This window comes from Oncorhynchus mykiss, chromosome 13 (assembly GCF_013265735.2).
Source record: "Oncorhynchus mykiss isolate Arlee chromosome 13, USDA_OmykA_1.1, whole genome shotgun sequence".
Classification (NCBI taxonomy): Eukaryota; Metazoa; Chordata; class Actinopteri; order Salmoniformes; family Salmonidae; genus Oncorhynchus; species Oncorhynchus mykiss.
Genome location: NC_048577.1, coordinates 71,426,247 through 71,445,208, shown reverse-complemented (window position 1 = coordinate 71,445,208; position 18,962 = coordinate 71,426,247). Strand labels below are relative to the sequence as shown.

The window sequence follows — 18,962 nt, the reverse complement described above, 5'->3', positions numbered from 1 at the left end:
TGTCTTCTTCCTACCTTCCCTGTGTGTGTGTGTGTGTGTGTGTCTCCAGGTAAGGCCAATGTGGATGTACAGTGGGATGAGGGCTCAGAGCAGACTGCCCCTGCTGTGCCAGTTCGCATCGTCTTCGTCTTGGTGGTCCATGGCAGAGCGTCTCGGCAGTTCCAACGCCTGTTCAAGGCCATCTACCATACCTCACACTATTACTATATACATGTAGACCAGGTACGACCATCTACCATACCTCACACTACTACTATATACATGTAGACTACAACAGACCATCTACCATACCTCACACTACTACTATATACATGTAGACTACTACAGACCATCTACCATACCTCACACTACTACTATATACCTGTAGACCAGGTACGACCATCTACCACACCTCACACTACTATTATATACCTGTAGACTACAACAGACCATCTACCATACCTCACACTACTACTATATACCTGTAGACTACAACAGACCATCTACCATACCTCACACTACTACTATATACCTGTAGACTACTACAGACCATCTACCATACCTCACACTACTACTATATACATGTAGACCACTACAGACCATCTACCATACCTCACACTACTACTATATACCTGTAGACCAGGTACGACCATCTACCATACCTCACACTACTACTATATACCTGTAGACCAGGTATATACTAGGAAAAAGTCAAGGGGTCTGAATACTTTCCGAATGCACTGTACATGTAGACCAGGTAAACATGTAGACCAGGTAAACATGCAGACCAGGTACACATGTAGACCAGGTAAACATGTAGACCAGGTAAACATGCAGACCAGGTAAACATGCAGACCAGGTAAACATGCAGACCAGGTAAACATGCAGACCAGGTAAACATGCAGACCAGGTAAACATGCAGACCAGGTAAACATGTAGACCAGGTAAACATGCAGACCAGGTAAACATGTAGACCAGGTAAACATGCAGATCAGGTAAACATGCAGACCAGGTAAACATGTAGACCAGGTAAACATGCAGACCAGGTAAACATGCAGACCAGGTAAACATGTAGACCAGGTAAACATGCAGACCAGGTAAACATGTAGACCAGGTAAACATGTAGACCAGGTAAACCTGTAGACCAGGTAAACCTGTAGACCAGGTAAACATGTAGACCAGGTAAACATGCAGACCAGGTAAACATGTAGACCAGGTAAACATGCAGACCAGGTAAACATGTAGACCAGATAAACATGCAGACCAGGTAAACATGTAGACCAGGTAAACATGTAGACCAGGTAAACATGCAGACCAGGTAAACATGCAGACCAGGTAAACATGTAGACCAGGTAAACATGCAGACCAGGTAAACATGCAGACCAGGTAAACATGTAGACCAGATAAACATGCAGACCAGGTAAACATGTAGACCAGGTAAACATGTAGACCAGGTAAACATGCAGACCAGGTAAACATGTAGATCAGGTAAACATGCAGACCAGGTAAACCTGTAGACCAGGTAAACATGCAGATCAGGTACACATGCAGACCAGGTAAACATGCAGACCAGGTAAACATGCAGACCAGGTAAACATGCAGACCAGGTAAACATGCAGACCAGGTAAACATGTAGACCAGGTAAACATGTAGACCATGTAAACATGCAGATCAGGTACACATGCAGACCAGGTAAACATGCAGATCAGGTGAACATGCAGACCAGGTAAACATGCAGACCTCTATTAATTTACCCACTACCTTTCTTCCCTTCCCCCAGCGTTCCAACTACCTCCACAGACAGGTGGGGGCTCTAGCGAGTCAGTACTCCAACGTCCGTGTTACTTCCTGGAGGATGTCCACCATTTGGGGCGGGGCGAGCCTGCTCACCATGTACCTGCGTTGCATGGACGACCTTCTCAAGATGGCCGACTGGAATTGGGACTTCTTCATCAACCTCAGTGCAGCCGACTACCCTATCAGGTGGGCATGGAGTTCTCTGGTCAAAAGTAGTGTACTATATAGGGAATAGGGCTCATAGGTCTCCAGTCTAAAGTAGTACACTATATAGGGAATAGGGCCCATAGGGTTCTGGTCAAAAGTAGTGCACTATATAGGGAATAGGGCCCATAGGGCTCTGGTCAAAAGTAGTGTGCTATATAGGGAATAGGGCTCATAGGTCTCCAGTCTAAAGTAGTACACTATATAGGGAATAGGGCCCATAGGGTTCTGGTCAAAAGTAGTGTGCTATATAGGGAATAGGGCTCATAGGTCTCCAGTCTAAAGTACTGCACTATATAGGGAATAGGGCCCATAGGGCTCTGGTCAAAAGTAGTGTGCTATATAGGGAACAGGGCTTATAGGTCTCCAGTCTAAAGTAGTGCACTACATAGGGAATAGGGCCCACAAACACACACACACACACACACACACAGAATTCCACATAATGGCGGAAGTTGGTCTGACAGAAGTTCCTGAGTCACTAAGTTCTCTCTACTTCCAACTGGATCTCTTATTGAAGTGAACCAATCCCATGAGCCCTGCGGCCCACTGGACAAAATCCATTCCACGTCAATACCCAGTGATGACATCAGAGTTGACACGGATCCCAGCGTGCTGCGTTTGTGTGTGATCGATGAGTGACGCACACGCGGACACACACACACGGACACACACACACATGGACACACACCACACACTTCTCATAATGTGTGTGTGTGTGTGCATGCGTGTGTGTGTGTCTGTATGTGTGAATATGTGTGTGTGTGTGTGTGTGTGTGTGCGTCTGTCTGTCTGTCTGTCTGTCTGTCTGTCTGTCTGTCTGTCTGTCTGTATGTATGTATGTATGTATGTATGTGTGTATGTGATCCTAAACATCACTAGACTGAAGGGCACAGCAGAGACAGAGGGAAAGACTGGGATGGAGGGAGGAGGAGAGGAGGAAAAGGGAGGAGGGGAGGAGGAAAAGGAGGAGGGGGAGGGAGGAGGAGAGGAGGAAAAGGGAGGAGGGGAGGAGGAAAAGGAGGAGGGGGAGGGAGGAGGAGAGGAGGAAAAGGAGGAGGAGAGGAAGGAAAAGGAGGAGGGAAAGGAAGGAAGGGAGGAGGGAAAGGGAGGAGGAGAGGAAGGAAAAGGAGGAGGGGGAGGGAGGAGGAGAGGAGGGAAAAGGAGGAGGAGAGGAAGGAAAAGGAGGAGGGGGAGGGAGGAGGAGAGGAGGGAAAAGGAGGAGGAGAGGAAGGAAAAGGAGGAGGGGGAGGGAGGAGGAGAGGAGGGAAAGGGAGGAGGAGAGGAAGGAAAAGGAGGAGGGGGAGGGAGGAGGAGAGGAGGGAAAGGGAGGAGGAGAGGAAGGAAAAGGAGGAGGGGAGGGAGGAGGAGAGGAGGGAAAAGGAGGAGGGGAGGGAGGAGGGGAGGAGGGAAAAGGAGGAGGAGAGGAAGGAAAAGGAGGAGGGGGAGGGAGGAGGGGAGGGAGGAGGAGAGGAGGAAAAGGGAGGAGGAGAGGAAGGAAAAGGAGGAGGGGGAGGGAGGAGGGGAGGGAGGAGGAGAGGAGGAAAAGGGAGGAGGAGAGGAAGGAAAAGAGGAGGGGGAGGGAGGAGGGGAGGGAGGAGGAGAGGAGGAAAAGGGAGGAGGAGAGGAAGGAAAAGGAGGAGGGGGAGGGAGGAGGAGAGGAGGGAAAAGGAGGAGGAGAGGAAGGAAAAGGAGGAGGGGGAGGGAGGAGGAGAGGAGGGAAAAGGAGGAGGAGAGGAAGGAAAAGGAGGAGGGGGAGGGAGGAGGAGAGGAGGGAAAGGGAGGAGGAGAGGAAGGAAAAGGAGGAGGGGGAGGGAGGAGGAGAGGAGGGAAAAGGAGGAGAGGAAGGAAAAGGAGGAGGGGGAGGGAGGAGGAGAGGAGGGAAAGGGAGGAGGAGAGGAAGGAAAAGGAGGAGGGGAGGGAGGAGGAGAGGAGGGAAAAGGAGGAGGGGAGGGAGGAGGGGAGGAGGGAAAAGGAGGAGGAGAGGAAGGAAAAGGAGGAGGGGGAGGGAGGAGGGGAGGGAGGAGGAGAGGAGGAAAAGGGAGGAGGAGAGGAAGGAAAAGGAGGAGGGGGAGGGAGGAGGGGAGGGAGGAGGAGAGGAGGAAAAGGGAGGAGGAGAGGAAGGAAAAGAGGAGGGGGAGGGAGGAGGGGAGGGAGGAGGAGAGGAGGAAAAGGGAGGAGGAGAGGAGGGAAAAGGAGGAGGGGGAGGGAGGAGGAGAGGAAGGAAAAGGAGGAGGGGGAGGGAGGAGGAGAGGAGGGAAAAGGAGGAGGAGAGGAAGGAAAAGGAGGAGGGGGAGGGAGGAGGGGAGGGAGGAGGAGAGGAGGAAAAGGGAGGAGGAGAGGAAGGAAAAGGAGGAGGGGGAGGGAGGAGGAGAGGAGGGAAAAGGAGGAGGAGAGGAAGGAAAAGGAGGAGGGGGAGGGAGGAGGAGAGGAGGGAAAAGGAGGAGGAGAGGAAGGAAAAGGAGGAGGGGGAGGGAGGAGGAGAGGAGGGAAAGGGAGGAGGAGAGGAAGGAAAAGGAGGAGGGGGAGGGAGGAGGAGAGGAGGGAAAAGGAGGAGGAGAGGAAGGAAAAGGAGGAGGGGGAGGGAGGAGGAGAGGAGGGAAAGGGAGGAGGAGAGGAAGGAAAAGGAGGAGGGGGAGGGAGGAGGAGAGGAGGGAAAAGGAGGAGGGGGAGGGAGGAGGGGAGGAGGGAAAAGGAGGAGGAGAGGAAGGAAAAGGAGGAGGGGGAGGGAGGAGGAGAGGAGGGAAAAGGAGGAGGAGAGGAAGGAAAAGGAGGAGGGGGAGGGAGGAGGAGAGGAGGAAAAGGGAGGAGGAGAGGAAGGAAAAGGAGGAGGAGAGGAAGGAAAAGGAGGAGGGGGAGGGAGGAGGAGAGGAGGGAAAAGGAGGAGGAGAGGAAGGAAAAGGAGGAGGGGGAGGAGAGGAGGGAAAGGGAGGAGGAGAGGAAGGAAAAGGAGGAGGGGGAGGGAGGAGGAGAGGAGGGAAAAGGAGGAGGAGAGGAAGGAAAAGGAGGAGGGGGAGGAGAGGAGGGAAAGGGAGGAGGAGAGGAAGGAAAAGGAGGAGGGGGAGGGAGGAGGAGAGGAGGGAAAAGGAGGAGGAGAGGAAGGAAAAGGAGGAGGGGGAGGGAGGAGGAGAGGAGGGAAAGGGAGGAGGAGAGGAAGGAAAAGGAGGAGGGGGAGGGAGGAGGAGAGGAGGGAAAAGGAGGAGGAGAGGAAGGAAAAGGAGGAGGGGAGGAGGGAAAGGGAGGAGGGGAGGAGGGAAAGGGAGGAGGAGAGGAAGGAAAAGGAGGAGGGGAGGGAGGAGGAGAGGAGGGAAAGGGAGGAGGGAGAGGAAGGAAATGGAGGAGGGGGAGGGAGGAGGAGAGGAAGGAAAAGGAGGAGGGGGAGGGAGGAGGGAGGAGGAGAGGAGGGAAAAGGAGGAGGAGAGGAAGGAAAAGGAGGAGGGGAGGAGGGAAAGGGAGGAGGGGAGGAGGGAAAGGGAGGAGGAGAGGAAGGAAAAGAGGAGGGGGAGGGAGGAGGGGAGGGAGGAGGAGAGGAGGAAAAGGGAGGAGGAGAGGAGGGAAAAGGAGGAGGGGGAGGGAGGAGGAGAGGAAGGAAAAGGAGGAGGGGGAGGGAGGAGGAGAGGAGGGAAAAGGAGGAGGAGAGGAAGGAAAAGGAGGAGGGGGAGGGAGGAGGAGAGGAGGGAAAGGGAGGAGGAGAGGAAGGAAAAGGAGGAGGGGGAGGGAGGAGGAGAGGAGGGAAAGGGAGGAGGAGAGGAGGGAAAGGAAGGAGGGGAGGAGGGAAAGGGAGGAGGAGAGGAAGGAAAAGGAGGAGGGGGAGGGAGGAGGAGAGGAGGAAAAGGGAGGAGGGAGAGGAAGGAAAATGAGGAGGGGAGGAGGGAAAGGAAGGAGGGGAGGAGGGAAAGGGAGGAGGAGAGGAAGGAAAGGAAGGAGGGGAGGAGGGAAAGGAAGGAGGGGAGGAGGGAAAGGGAGGAGGAGAGGAAGGAAAGGGAGGAGGGGAGGAGGGAAAGGGAGGAGGAGAGGAAGGAAAAGGAGGAGGGGGAGGGAGGAGGAGAGGAGGAAAAGGGAGGAGGGAGAGGAAGGAAAAGGAGGAGGGGAGGAGGGAAAGGGAGGAGGGGAGGAGGGAAAGGGAGGAGGAGAGGAGGGAAAGGGAGGAGGGGAGGAAGGAAAGGGAGGAGGGGAGGAGGGAAAGGGAGGAGGAGAGGAAGGAAAGGGAGGAGGAGAGGGGGGAAAGGGAGGAGGAGAGGAGGGAAAGGAAGGAGGGGAGGAGGGAAAGGGAGGAGGAGAGGAAGGAAAAGGAGGAGGGGGAGGGAGGAGGAGAGGAGGAAAAGGGAGGAGGGAGAGGAAGGAAAAGGAGGAGTGGAGGAGGGAAAGGGAGGAGGGGAGGAGGGAAAGGGAGGAGGGGAGGAGGGAAAGGGAGGAGGAGAGGAAGGAAAAGGAGGAGGGGAGGAGGGAAAGGGAGGAGGGGAGGAGGGAAAGGGAGGAGGAGAGGAAGGAAAAGGAGGAGGGGGAGGGAGGAGGAGAGGAGGAAAAGGGAGGAGGGGAGGAGGGAAAGGAAGGAGGGGAGGAGGGAAAGGGAGGAGGAGAGGAAGGAAAGGAAGGAGGGGAGGAGGGAAACGGAGGAGGGGAGGAGGGAAAGGGAGGAGGAGAGGAAGGAAAAGGAGGAGGGGGAGGGAGGAGGAGAGGAGGAAAAGGGAGGAGGGGAGGAGGGAAAGGAAGGAGGGGAGGAGGGAAAGGGAGGAGGAGAGGAGGGAAAGGAAGGAGGGGAGGAGGGAAAGGGAGGAGGAGAGGAAGGAAAAGGAGGAGGGGGAGGGGAGGAGGGAAAGGGAGGAGAGGAAGGAAAAGGAGGAGGGGGAGGGAGGAGGAGAGGAGGAAAAGGGAGGAGGACAGGAAGGAAAGGGAGGAGGGGGAGGGAGGAGGGGAGGAGGGGAGGAGGGAAAGGAAGGAGGGGAGGAGGGAAAGGGAGGAGGGGAGGAGGGAAAGGGAGGAGGAGAGGAAGGAAAAGGAGGAGGGGGAGGGGAGGAGGGAAAGGGAGGAGGAGAGGAAGGAAAAGGAGGAGGGGGAGGGAGGAGGAGAGGAGGAAAAGGGAGGAGGAGAGGAAGGAAAGGGAGGAGGGGGAGGGAGGAGGAGAGGAGGGAAAGGGAGGAGGAGAGGAAGGAAAGGGAGGAGGGGAGGAGGGAAAGGAAGGAGGGGAGGAGGGAAAAGGAGGACACACATTCATACACACACACACACACACACACGCAGAGGTTTGGATGCAGTGACATTGTGGCTTCACCTCTACTGCTTTTCAGCATAGGAAAATTCAATAGGACAGATGGCTGTGTGTGTTCATCTGTCTGTCTGTTCTTCAATTGCAGTTTCTCTCTCTCTCTCCCTCTCTCTCTCTCTCTCTCTCTCTCTCTCTCTCTTTAATCTCTCATTCACCATGCCATACATCTAACTAATTCTGTCTGCGTCAACTTCAGATTCACATCTGGTGTGTGTGTGTGTGCGCGCGTGCGTGCACGTGTGTGTGTGTAACCGTATCCTTATTGGCTGTCTCTGCCTAGCATGTTAGCATTGTGCTCCAGCCTTGATAAGGTACTGTAATACTTGGCTAATGTGAGTGTTAATTAGCAAGCTAATTAAAGAGGTATTAGGAAAGTGTAATTGCTTTGAGAGTTTGGGACTCATGTTCTGTTCAGATGGGAGTAGAGGATGGAGTGCTGTTAGGCGTGTGTTTAGGGGGGAGTTGGGGACGGGGGGCTGTTGTGTGTGTGTGTGTGTGTGTGTGTGTGTGTGTGTGTGTGTGAGGTGCTGGGACGGTACCAGAATCGAATCAGGCCAAACTCTTTGGTCCTTGTATATAAACTATAGTGTGGGTATATCTTGGGAAAAAATAAATAATTGTGACTATTTTCCATCAATAAGTAAATATAATCTCAGCGACTATTTAAGCAATAAACCAAACAACATTATAGCCCCTCCCCCACTAATAACTGGTGATTCCAGGCTATTGGTAAAAACAGCTGTGAGATCCGTACTTTTCCTCTGCCACCAAAATGGGAGTGAATACATTGAAGCAGCATATTCATCTGGGATAACGTTGTAGGTTACACCGGTTAAGTTTAAGAATATTTGTCGGGGGGCCTCGCGAGTGGCGCAGCGGTCTAAGGCACTCCTCACCGTGTTTGAGGCGTCACTACAGACCCGGGTTCGATCCCAGGCTGTGTCACAGCCGGCACGTGACTGGGAGAACCATAAGGTGGCGTGCAATTGGCCCACCGTCATCCGGGTTAGGGGAGGGTTTGGCCGGCTGGGATTTCCTTGTCCTATCTCACTCTAGCGACTCCTTGTGGTTGGCCGGGTGCCTGCAAGCTGACTTCAGTCACCAGCTGGACAGTGTTACCTCCAACACATTGGTGTGGCTTTGGTGTGGCTGGCTTCTGGGTTAAGTGAGCAGTGTGTCAAGAAGCAGTGCGGCTTGGCAGGGTCATGTTTCAGAGGATTCACCTCTCCTGAGTCTGTAGGGGAGTTGCAGCGATGAGACAAGACTGTAACTACCAACTACGAAAAAAGGAAATATTATTTGCCAGGGCATATTAGTTCATTATAAATCAGATTTTTTTTTACATGGGCTGTGGGAAGCTAATCAACTTTTAAATCACGTCAACTTCAAGATTGCCGTCTTGGTTTATATTGGCATTAAATAAACAGCCTATTTTGCATTAATAGCCAAATATAATCTCAGCGACGGTTCAAACAATAAACCAAACAACATTGTATCCGCATTAGAAAACCCCCAAAATGCATTTTGTTTAGAAAGGATGCTCAAATATTCGGACTCCAGCCGAGAGCATGGGCCTCGATAAACCCTTTCATACCTACAGTGCCTGGTTAGCGTCCAAGCGGTTGATTTGGAATTTTGTCCTGTGTTGATTGGCCGTGTGACTGATTGACAGCTGTCTGCCCTCCCCAGGACCAATGAGCAGCTGGTGGGCTTCCTGACAAAGTACCGGGACATGAACTTCATCAAATCCCACGGCAGAGACAACACACGGTGAGACACATGTTCATCTGTGTGTGTGTGTTCATCTACGTTTGTGTGTGTATGTGTGTGTTCATCTGTGTGTGTGTTTGTATGTGTGTTCATCTGCGTGTGTGTGTATTTGTGTGTTCATCTGTGTGTGTGTTTGTGTGTGTGTTTGTAACAGTACTCGTCTTGCGTTGTGTACAATCAGTCATCGACACGGAACTCCAACATGTAGCACCAGTCATGTAGCTTTATTCTGATAAGAACGACACAAAATTGCACGTCATGCAATGCACGTCTCACCATCCAACTCTGCACTCACGCACTGTACAAAATATATGAACCCCCCCACCAGACACAGTAAGTTGCTAGCTAATACTGGCGGGAATTCTCTACAACAAAATGCACAACAAATATTCTCCAAAAACCGCTGCATCTTATCGAATAACATTTACAAACAATTTGATATAAATTGTACATTTAAATTATCACTTGAGAGTATAAAAATCACTTTTGATGTACAGTGCTTTGAAACCAACAACTTACCGCTGGTTTGGTGCTTGTTCACTGGGACGATTCTAACTGGAACATCCCCCCTCGTAAGCAAGCTACGCAAACCAGCCAATAAGATGCCATGTTGAGTAGGTGAAGGCAAAACAAACTCAAACCAAAAACCCATTGGCTTAACAATAAAGTGGCAAGTGGAATCACCAATATAACCCTGTTACATGTTCATCTGCGTGTGTGTGTGTGTGTGTGTCCTTTCCAGGTTCATCCGTAAGCAGGGTCTGGACCGGCTCTTCTTCGAGTGTGACACACACATGTGGCGCCTAGGCGACCGCAAGATCCCAGAAGGCATTGCGGTGGACGGAGGTTCCGATTGGTTCCTTCTGAACCGCATGTTTGTGGATTACATCATCAACTCTGAAGATGAGCTGGTCGTCAGCATGAAGCGCTTCTACGCATACACACTGCTGCCTGCCGAGGTAACACACACACACATCTGTTGCACACACACACACTATGCAGTCAGCACAAACTGCACACTACTGACTATCTAACATATTCCCCCCCCCCCCCCCTCTCCCTCTCCCTCTCTTTCCAGTCGTTCTTCCACACAGTGCTAGAGAACAGTGCTCACTGTGAGAGTATGGTGGACAACAACCTGCGTATCACCAACTGGAACAGGAAGCTGGGCTGTAAGTGTCAGTACAAACACATCGTAGACTGGTGCGGCTGCTCCCCCAATGACTTCAAACCCCCTGACCTGCCACGCTTTCAGGTGAGACACACACGCGTACAACGCTCGCACGCACGCACGCACACACACACACACACACACACACACACACACACACACACACACACACACACACACACACACACACACACACACACACACACACACACACACACACACACACACACACACACACACACACACACACACACACACACACACACACACACAGTGCTGTAAATCTCAGTACATCTCTCTACCAAGGGTATGAACCCAACTAGCTTAGCTCTAGCTGGCTAACTTCTATGAACCAGAAAAACTTAGCTCTAGCTGGCTAACTTCTATGAACCAGAATAATTTAGCTCTAGCTGGCTAACTTCTATGAACCAGACTAGCTTAGCTCTAGCTGGCTAACTTCTATGAACCAGACTAGTTTAGCTCTAGCTGGCTAACTTCTATGAACCAGAATAGCAATGAGACAGCTGGCTAACTTCTATGAACCAGACTAGCTTAGCTCTAGCTGGCTAACTTCTATGAACCAGACTAGTTTAGCTCTAGCTGGCTAACTTCTATGAACCAGAATAGCAATGAGACAGCTGGCTAACTTCTATGAACCAGAATAGCAACGAGACAGCTGGCTAACTTCTATGAACCAGAATAGCAATGAGACAGCTGGCTAACTTCTATGAACCAGAATAGCAATGAGACAGCTGGCTAACTTCTATGAACCAGAATAGCAATGAGACAGCTGGCTAACTTCTATGAACCAGAATAACTTAGCTCTAGCTGGCTAACTTCTATGAACCAGAATAGCAATGAGACAGCTGGCTAACTTCTATGAACCAGAATAGCAATGAGACAGCTGGCTAACTTCTATGAACCAGAATAACTTAGCTCTAGCTGGCTAACTTCTATGAACCAGAATAGCAATGAGACAGCTGGCTAACTTCTATGAACCAGAATAACAATGAGACAGCTGGCTAACTTCTATGAACCAGAATAACAATGAGACAGCTGGCTAACTTCTATGAACCAGAATAGCAATGAGACAGCTGGCTAACTTCTATGAACCAGAATAGCAATGAGACAGCTGGCTAACTTCTATGAACCAGACTAGCAATGAGACAGCTGGCTAACTTCTATGAACCAGAATAGCAATGAGACAGCTGGCTAACTTCTATGAACCAGAATAACAATGAGACAGCTGGCTAACTTCTATGAACCAGAATAACAATGAGACAGCTGGCTAACTTCTATGAACCAGACTAGCAATGAGACAGCTGGCTAACTTCTATGAACCAGACTAGCAATGAGACAGCTGGCTAACTTCTATGAACCAGACTAGCAATGAGACAGCTGGCTAACTTCTATGAACCAGAATAGCAATGAGACAGCTGGCTAACTTCTATGAACCAGAATAGCAATGAGACAGCTGGCTAACTTCTATGAACCAGAATATCAATGAGACAGCTGGCTAACTTCTATGAACCAGAATAGCAATGAGACAGCTGGCTAACTTCTATGAACCAGACTAGCAATGAGACAGCTGGCTAACTTCTATGAACCAGAATAGCAATGAGACAGCTGGCTAACTTCTATGAACCAGAATAGCAATGAGACAGCTGGCTAACTTCTATGAACCAGAATAGCAATGAGACAGCTGGCTAACTTCTATGAACCAGAATAGCAATGAGACAGCTGGCTAACTTCTATGAACCAGAATAGCAATGAGACAGCTGGCTAACTTCTATGAACCAGAATAGCAATGAGACAGCTGGCTAACTTCTATGATCCAGAATAGCAATGAGACAGCTGGCTAACTTCTATGAACCAGACTAGCAATGAGACAGCTGGCTAACTTCTATGAACCAGAATAGCAATGAGACAGCTGGCTAACTTCTATGAACCAGAATAGCAATGAGACAGCTGGCTAACTTCTATGAACCAGAATATCAATGAGACAGCTGGCTAACTTCTATGAACCAGAATAGCAATGAGACAGCTGGCTAACTTCTATGAACCAGAATAGCAATGAGACAGCTGGCTAACTTCTATGAACCAGAATAACTTAGCTCTAGCTGGCTAACTTCTATGAACCAGAATAGCAATGAGACAGCTGGCTAACTTCTATGAACCAGAATAGCAATGAGACAGCTGGCTAACTTCTATGAACCAGAATAACTTAGCTCTAGCTGGCTAACTTCTATGAACCAGAATAGCAATGAGACAGCTGGCTAACTTCTATGAACCAGAATAACAATGAGACAGCTGGCTAACTTCTATGAACCAGAATAACAATGAGACAGCTGGCTAACTTCTATGAACCAGAATAGCAATGAGACAGCTGGCTAACTTCTATGAACCAGAATAACAATGAGACAGCTGGCTAACTTCTATGAACCAGAATAACAATGAGACAGCTGGCTAACTTCTATGAACCAGACTAGCAATGAGACAGCTGGCTAACTTCTATGAACCAGAATAACAATGAGACAGCTGGCTAACTTCTATGAACCAGAATAACAATGAGACAGCTGGCTAACTTCTATGAACCAGAATAACAATGAGACAGCTGGCTAACTTCTATGAACCAGAATAGCAATGAGACAGCTGGCTAACTTCTATGAACCAGAATAGCAATGAGACAGCTGGCTAACTTCTATGAACCAGAATAGCAATGAGACAGCTGGCTAACTTCTATGAACCAGAATAACAATGAGACAGCTGGCTAACTTCTATGAACCAGAATAACAATGAGACAGCTGGCTAACTTCTATGAACCAGAATAGCAATGAGACAGCTGGCTAACTTCTATGAACCAGAATAACAATGAGACAGCTGGCTAACTTCTATGAACCAGAATAACAATGAGACAGCTGGCTAACTTCTATGAACCAGAATAACAATGAGACAGCTGGCTAACTTCTATGAACCAGAATAACAATGAGACAGCTGGCTAACTTCTATGAACCAGAATAGCAATGAGACAGCTGGCTAACTTCTATGAACCAGAATAACAATGAGACAGCTGGCTAACTTCTATGAACCAGAATATCAATGAGACAGCTGGCTAACTTCTATGAACCAGAATAGCAATGAGACAGCTGGCTAACTTCTATGAACCAGAATAGCAATGAGACAGCTGGCTAACTTCTATGAACCAGAATAGCAATGAGACAGCTGGCTAACTTCTATGAACCAGAATAGCAATGAGACAGCTGGCTAACTTCTATGAACCAGAATAACAATGAGACAGCTGGCTAACTTCTATGAACCAGAATAACAATGAGACAGCTGGCTAACTTCTATGAACCAGACTAGCTTAGCTCTAGCTGGCTAACTTCTATGAACCAGAATAGCAATGAGACAGCTGGCTAACTTCTATGAACCAGAATAACAATGAGACAGCTGGCTAACTTCTATGAACCAGACTAGCTTAGCTCTAGCTGGCTAACTTCTATGAACCAGAATAACAATGAGACAGCTGGCTAACTTCTATGAACCAGACTAGCTTAGCTCTAGCTGGCTAACTTCTATGAACCAGAATAGCAATGAGACAGCTGGCTAACTTCTATGAACCAGAATATCAATGAGACAGCTGGCTAACTTCTATGAACCAGAATATCAATGAGACAGCTGGCTAACTTCTATGAACCAGAATAGCAATGAGACAGCTGGCTAACTTCTATGAACCAGAATAGCAATGAGACAGCTGGCTAACTTCTATGAACCAGAATAGCAATGAGACAGCTGGCTAACTTCTATGAACCAGACTAGCAATGAGACAGCTGGCTAACTTCTATGAACCAGAATAGCAATGAGACAGCTGGCTAACTTCTATGAACCAGAATAGCAATGAGACAGCTGGCTAACTTCTATGAACCAGAATAGCAATGAGACAGCTGGCTAACTTCTATGAACCAGAATAACAATGAGACAGCTGGCTAACTTCTATGAACCAGAATAGCAATGAGACAGCTGGCTAACTTCTATGAACCAGAATAGCAATGAGACAGCTGGCTAACTTCTATGAACCAGAATAGCAATGAGACAGCTGGCTAACTTCTATGAACCAGAATAGCAATGAGACAGCTGGCTAACTTCTATGAACCAGAATAGCAATGAGACAGCTGGCTAACTTCTATGAACCAGAATAGCAATGAGACAGCTGGCTAACTTCTATGAACCAGAATAGCAATGAGACAGCTGGCTAACTTCTATGAACCAGAATAACAATGAGACAGCTGGCTAACTTCTATGAACCAGAATAGCAATGAGACAGCTGGCTAACTTCTATGAACCAGAATAACAATGAGACAGCTGGCTAACTTCTATGAACCAGAATAGCAATGAGACAGCTGGCTAACTTCTATGAACCAGAATAGCAATGAGACAGCTGGCTAACTTCTATGAACCAGACTAGCTTAGCTCTAGCTGGCTAACTTCTATGAACCAGAATAACAATGAGACAGCTGGCTAGGTCTCACTGTGGCACAGCAAATGGACAAGAATAGCTTAACGTTCACAACTAAGTGCTCCTGTCTGTACTTACAGCCTGTGGTTACTTTATTCATCTAACAACTGTTCCAGGGCCAGCGGTGGTTGAGTTCCTGATGATATTGCTGATGACTTGGCCAGAGGAAACTGATTCTAAATCAGCAGTTCTGGGTCAGTGTGTGAGCGTGTGGTTTCTGTAGTGCCTTGTAGCTGGTGGTGTGTGATTGGCAGAGTTGTTATTATAATAATGTTGGGGTTGTTGGACTGTAGAGAGAGGTCTTATGTAGCCCTGACCGAAGGGAAGCACACACACACACACACACACACACACAGGGGTTCTGAGGGTTTTCATTCGATTGAGTTTCCTGGACAGTGAGGTCGTCTTTAACTCTGAACCTCCCCCAGCTGAGTACCCCCCCCACGCCAGACTGTGCCACAGGTTCACGGGCACATAGAGCGAGAGAGAGAGAATCTGTCTCCAGTGTGGTAGTTGATCCTGTATTCTGTTGATTTTATGTTCTGCCTACAGTGATTGGCAGCGTGATTGGCAGTAGTGTGGGCCAATCACCAGTCAGCACCACAATGATGTTCTATGTAATTTACATTTTGGTTTCATTTGATGTGATGCTTGGCCCCGGAATAGAACCCAGCTTGTTCTGGAGCTAGTCAGTCCTCAGACGTGTATGTTTGTGTATAATGAACATTATGGAAAGAAGGTTTGTTGTGGTCCTTCCACCCGCATCCTCCACATCAGCCCTACAGTGAGTTATTAGTGAGATTCACAGTGCTAGCCAGGTTTAGGTAAACTGGTTTTTACTAGTGGTTTATTTTTATTATAATTACATGTAGGCCATACTTGGCAGCTAAAAACTTAAATCCATCATGACTGAAGGAAGTATTGATGGAGGAAGCTTCCATGCTGACTGAAGGAAGTATTGATGGAGGAAGCTCCCATGCTGACTGAAGGAAGTATTGATGGAGGAAGCTCCCATCTTGACTGAAGGAAGTATTGATGGAGGAAGTATTGATGGAGGAAGTATTGATGGAGGAAGCTTCCATGCTGACTGAAGGAAGTATTGATGGAGGAAGCTCCCATGCTGACTGAAGGAAGTATTGATGGAGGAAGCTCCCATCTTGACTGAAGGAAGTATTGATGGAGGAAGTATTGATGGAGGAAGTATTGATGGAGGAAGCTTCCATCCTGACTGAAGGAAGTATTGATGGAGGAAGTATTGATGGAGGAAGCTCCCATCTTGACTGAAGGAAGTATTGATGGAGGAAGCTTCCATCCTGACTGAAGGAAGTATTGATGGAGGAAGTATTGATGGAGGAAGCTCCCATCTTGACTGAAGGAAGTATTGATGGAGGAAGCTTCCATCCTGACTGAAGGAAGTATTGATGGAGGAAGTATTGATGGAGGAAGCTCCCATCTTGACTGAAGGAAGTATTGATGGAGGAAGTATTGATGGAGGAAGCTCCCATCCTGACTGAAGGAAGTATAGATAGAGGAAGCTTCCATCCTGACTGAAGGAAGTATTGATGGAGGAAGTATTGATGGAGGAAGCTCCCATCCTGACTGAAGGAAGTATTGATGGAGGAAGTATTGATGGAGGAAGCTTCCATCCTGACTGAAGGAAGTATTGATGGAGGAAGCTTCCATCCTGACTGAAGGAAGCATTGATGGAGGAAGCTCCCATCTTGACTGAAGGAAGTATTGATGGAGGAAGTATTGATGGAGGAAGCTCCCATCCTGACTGAAGGAAGTATAGATAGAGGAAGCTTCCATCCTGACTGAAGGAAGTATTGATGGAGGAAGTATTGATGGAGGAAGCTCCCATCCTGACTGAAGGAAGTATTGATGGAGGAAGTATTGATGGAGGAAGCTTCCATCCTGACTGAAGGAAGTATTGATGGAGGAAGCTTCCATCCTGACTGAAGGAAGCATTGATGGAGGAAGTATTGATGGAGGAAGCTTCCATCCTGACTGAAGGAAGTATTGATGGAGGAAGTATTGATGGAGGAAGCTTCCATCCTGACTGAAGGAAGCATTGATGGAGGAAGTATTGATGGAGGGAGCTTCCATCCTGACTGAAGGAAGTATTGATGGAGGAAGCTTCCATCCTGACTGAAGGAAGTATTGATGGAGGAAGTATTGATGGAGGAAGCTTCCATCCTGACTGAAGGAAGTATTGATGGAGGAAGTATTGATGGAGGAAGCTTCCATCCTGACTGAAGGAAGTATTGATGGAGGAAGTATTGATGGAGGAAGGAAGCATTGTGGGTAGCTGGTAGCCTAGCGGTTAAGGTCGTTGGGCCAGTAACTGCTGGTTCAAATTCTTGAGCCGACGAAGTGATCAATCTGTCGATGTAACCCTTGAGCAAGGCATTTAGCTTCTGATATTTCACTTATAATTCACTGTATCACAATTCCAGTGCGTCAGAAGTTTACATGCACTAAGTTGACTGTGCCTTTAAACAGCTTGGAAAATTCCAGAAAATGATGTCATGGCTTTAGAAGCTTCTGATAGGCTAATTGACATAATTTGAGTCAATTGGAGGTGTACCTGTGGATGTATTTCAAGGCCTACCTTCAAACTCCGTGCCTCTTTGCTTGACATCATGGGAAAATCAAAAGAAATCAGCCAAAACCTCCGATTTTTTTTTTTCCAGACTTCCACAAGTCTGGTTCATCCTTGGGAGTAATTTCCAAACGCCTGAAGGTACCAGGTTCATCTGTACAAACAATAGTACGCAAGTATAAACACCACTTATTAACAGGCAACACGCAGCCGTCATACTACTCAGGAAGGAGACGCGTTCTGTCTCCTAGAGATGAACGTACTTTGGTGCGAAAAGTAAATCAATTCCAGGACAACAGCAAATAACCTTCGTTGGTTATTACTGCATTGTCGGAACTAGAAGCATAAGCATTTCGCTACACTCGCATTAACATCTGCTAACCATGTGTACGTGCCAAATAAAATTGATTTGATTTGATTTGACAGCAAACAACCTTGTGATGATGCCGGAGGAAACAGGTACAAAAGTATATATATACACAGTAAAATGAGTCCTATATCGACATAACCTGAAAAGCCGCTCAGCAAGAAGCCACTGCTCCAAAACCGCCATAAAAAAGTCAGACTATACGGTTTGCAACTGCACATGGGGACAAATATCACACTTTTTGGAGAAATGTCCTCTGGTCTGATGAAACAAAAATAGAACTGTTTAGCCATAATGACCATTGTTATGTTTGGAGGAAAAAGGGGGAGGATTGCAAGCCGAAGAACACCATCCCAACCATGAAGCACGAGGGTGGCAGCATACCCAAGCATACTTCCAAAGTTGTTGCAAAATGGCTTAAGGACAACAAAGTCAAGGTATTGGAGTGGCCATCACAAAGCCCTGACCTAAATCCTATAGAAAATTTGTGGGCAGAACTGAAAAAGTGTGTGCGAGCAAGGAGGCCTACAAACCTGACTCAGTTGCACCAGCTCTGTCAGGAGGAATGGGCCAAAATTCACCCAATTTATTATGGGAAGCTTGTGGAAGGCTACCCGAAATGTTTGACCCAAGTTAAACAATTTAAAGGCAATGCTACCAAATACTAATTGAGTGTATGTAAACTTCTGACCCACTGGGAATGTGATTAAATAAATAAAAGCTGAAATAAATCATTCTCTCTACTATTATTCTGACATTTCACATTCTTAACATAAAGTGGTGATCCTAACTGACCTAAGGCAGGGAATTTTTACTAGGATTAAATGTCAGGAATTGTGAAAAACTGAGTTTAAATATATTTGGCTAAGGTGTATGTAAACTTCCGACTTCAACTGTATGTATCTATGGCAGATACGCCCTAGTTATGACATTGTGACATCATCAACCCGTGACCATCTGTACCCCCTACATCAGACAGTACCACATACACATAGATAAACATATACTCTCTTCCTCCTCCATCCTCTCTCCCCTTTCACTCTACCATCCCTCTGTCCCCTTCTATCTCTTTCATTCTCTCCCTCTCCCTCCCTCTCTCTCTCTCTCTCTCCCTCTCTCTCCCTCCTTCCCCCACAGCAAACGTCCAGGCCTACGTTTTTCGCCCGTAAATTTGAGGCTAGCGTGAACCAGGAGATTGTTACCCAACTGGACAGCTTCCTGTTTGGCCCTTATCCACAGGTGGGTGGAACACACAGAGTACACACAACATACACACACACACACACACAC

General features: G+C 48.2%; 1 protein-coding gene across 1 annotated transcript in view; it reads left to right on the top strand.

The window, feature by feature from the left end:
- Positions 1–18,962, top strand: part of LOC110487145 (xylosyltransferase 1) — a 76,228-nt gene that overhangs the window by 42,038 nt on the left and 15,228 nt on the right. The window contains exons 3-8 of the mRNA XM_036942087.1: positions 50–222; positions 1,760–1,962; positions 8,936–9,016; positions 9,759–9,975; positions 10,095–10,271; positions 18,810–18,911. Coding sequence (XP_036797982.1) covers positions 50–222; positions 1,760–1,962; positions 8,936–9,016; positions 9,759–9,975; positions 10,095–10,271; positions 18,810–18,911 — 953 coding nt within the window. The remainder of the gene's footprint in view (positions 1–49; positions 223–1,759; positions 1,963–8,935; positions 9,017–9,758; positions 9,976–10,094; positions 10,272–18,809; positions 18,912–18,962) is intronic.